Source organism: Nicotiana tomentosiformis, chromosome 1 (genome assembly GCF_000390325.3).
Source record: "Nicotiana tomentosiformis chromosome 1, ASM39032v3, whole genome shotgun sequence".
In the NCBI taxonomy this organism is placed as follows: domain Eukaryota; kingdom Viridiplantae; phylum Streptophyta; class Magnoliopsida; order Solanales; family Solanaceae; genus Nicotiana; species Nicotiana tomentosiformis.
In genome coordinates this window covers 29,465,812-29,467,887 of record NC_090812.1, presented here as the reverse complement: position 1 = coordinate 29,467,887, position 2,076 = coordinate 29,465,812, and the positions used below count along the sequence as shown (strand labels likewise).

The 2,076-nt window shown below is 40.8% G+C and overlaps 1 protein-coding gene across 1 annotated transcript; it reads right to left on the bottom strand.

Moving 5' to 3' along the window:
• Positions 1-1,416: 1,416 nt before the first annotated feature.
• On the bottom strand, positions 1,417-2,076 carry LOC138905119 (uncharacterized mitochondrial protein AtMg00860-like). The gene has a single exon (XM_070193623.1). It carries the CDS (start codon positions 2,074-2,076, stop codon positions 1,417-1,419), a length of 660 nt encoding a protein of 219 aa, XP_070049724.1.

Here is a 2,076-nt window from a genome sequence, read left to right as displayed (position 1 = left end):
GATCTGTAAAGGGTGAGGACAATAGGGATTGGAGAGGCCAAGCACAAAAGGGTGTGAGGTTGTTTTTGGTAGTTTGTAACAAGGCTTCAGCTGAGATACATGATAAGTGGGATGTAAGAGGAGTTGAGGAAGCAATGATAGCTTATAGGCTACTTCTCCTACCTTCTGCAGTATTTGATATGGCCCATAGTACTTGGCTGAAAGTTTAAAAAATGAGCACCAGACAGTGTCACTTTCTTATATGATTGAATTTTAAGATAATATCAAATCTCCTTCCTTGAATTGCCTGTCGAGCCTATGTTTGTTGGCTTGTTCAACCATCCTCTGCTGAGCTCTTTGAAAATGGTATTTCAGCAGCTGAAACTTAAACTCCCTTGTTAGTAGGCTCCTATCAACTTCTTCTACAGTTGAGTCTCCTGTTACATAAGGCAAGTGGAGAGGTGGTGGATGTCCATACAATTCCTCATAGGGTGTGGTCTGTATTGAAGAATGAAAGGTGGTGTTTTACCACCACTCAACTGTTGCCAAATAAGAAAACCAGTCCTTTTGAGAGTCAGAACAGAAATATCTGAGGTAGGTCTCTATACATCTATTTACCACCTCTGTTTGGCCATCTGATTGAGGGTGGTATGTTGTAGAAGTACTAAGAGTAACTCCCTACATAGAGAACAATACTTGCCACAACTTGCTAGTAAAGATGGGATCTCTATCACTTACTATATCCTCTGGCATCCCATGCAACTTATGAACCTGCTCCATGAATATCTTTGCAAGATCTTTAGCTGAGTAAGGATGTGAGAGCCCTATGAAATGAGCATATTTAGTCAGCCTGTCCACCACCACTCAAATAACTGACTTCCCTTTTGATTTTGGCAACCCCTCAATGAAGTCCATACTCACGCTGCTCCATGCTATAGAGGGAAACTTGAGTGGTTTCAATAAGCCTGGGTAAGGTACTGTCTCATGCTTGTGTCTTTGACACACTCCACACTCTTTAATATATGTTTAGACATCCTTTTTTAAACCTCTCCAATGAATGAAAGCAACAAATCTTCTGTAGGTGTGGTCAATGCCTTAGTGTCCTCCAATGGCTGAGTCATGCCACAACCTCATGATCTCTTTCCTTAACTATTCATCAGGGCCTATTACCAGCTTCCCATTCTTCCTTAGTTGTTCATGTACAAATGAGTACCCCTTCACCTCAGACTTCTGTTCTTTGAGTTCTTGGATTAAGTTGGTGAGCTCATCATCTAGTGACCAACTCTGCATGATTTGGCTCAGTAAGTTAGTCTTGATTGTGGACAGAGTTAAAGCAGCTAGTTTCACTAAGGGTAATCTGGACAATGCATTTGCTGCCTTGTTCTCTTTTCCCTTTTTGTACTCAATGGTGAAGTCATATTGCATCAACTTAGTGATTCACTTTAGTTGAGAACCTATGTGTAGCTTTTGTTCAAGAAGGAACTTTAATGCCTTTTGGTCTATTTTCACTGTGAATGATCTACCCATTAGGTACTCATTCCATTTAGTGACTGTCATTACCAATGCTAATAACTCCTTGTCATATACTGACAGTGATTGATGCTTGGTAGATAGCCTTATACTTAGATATGCAACAGGCTGCCCCTTCTGCGTTAATACAACTCCAATGCCCATGCTACATGCATCAGTCTCTATCTCAAATGGTATTGAGAAGTTAGGAAGCACTAGTATTGGTGCTGAGGTTAGGGCCTCTTTCATTCTGTTAAATGCCTTAGTGGTTTGATCAGTCCATATAAAGTTATCCTTCTTCAACAGCTCAGTGATTGGCTTACTGATTGATCCATACCCTTTAATGAACCTTCTGTAGTACCCATCCAAACCTAGGAAGCCTCTTAACTGTTTGAGATTGATGGGCACAGGCCATGTATGAATAGCTTCTATATTCTTTAGGTCTGTGGCCACGCCTTTAGCAGAGATGTAGTGGCCCAGGTATTCCACCTTGTCAGCTGCAAAAACACACTTTTTATCTTTGGCAAATAATTGATGTTTAACCAATAGATCAAAGGTAACTCTGAGGTGTTGTAGATGTTCTTCCAT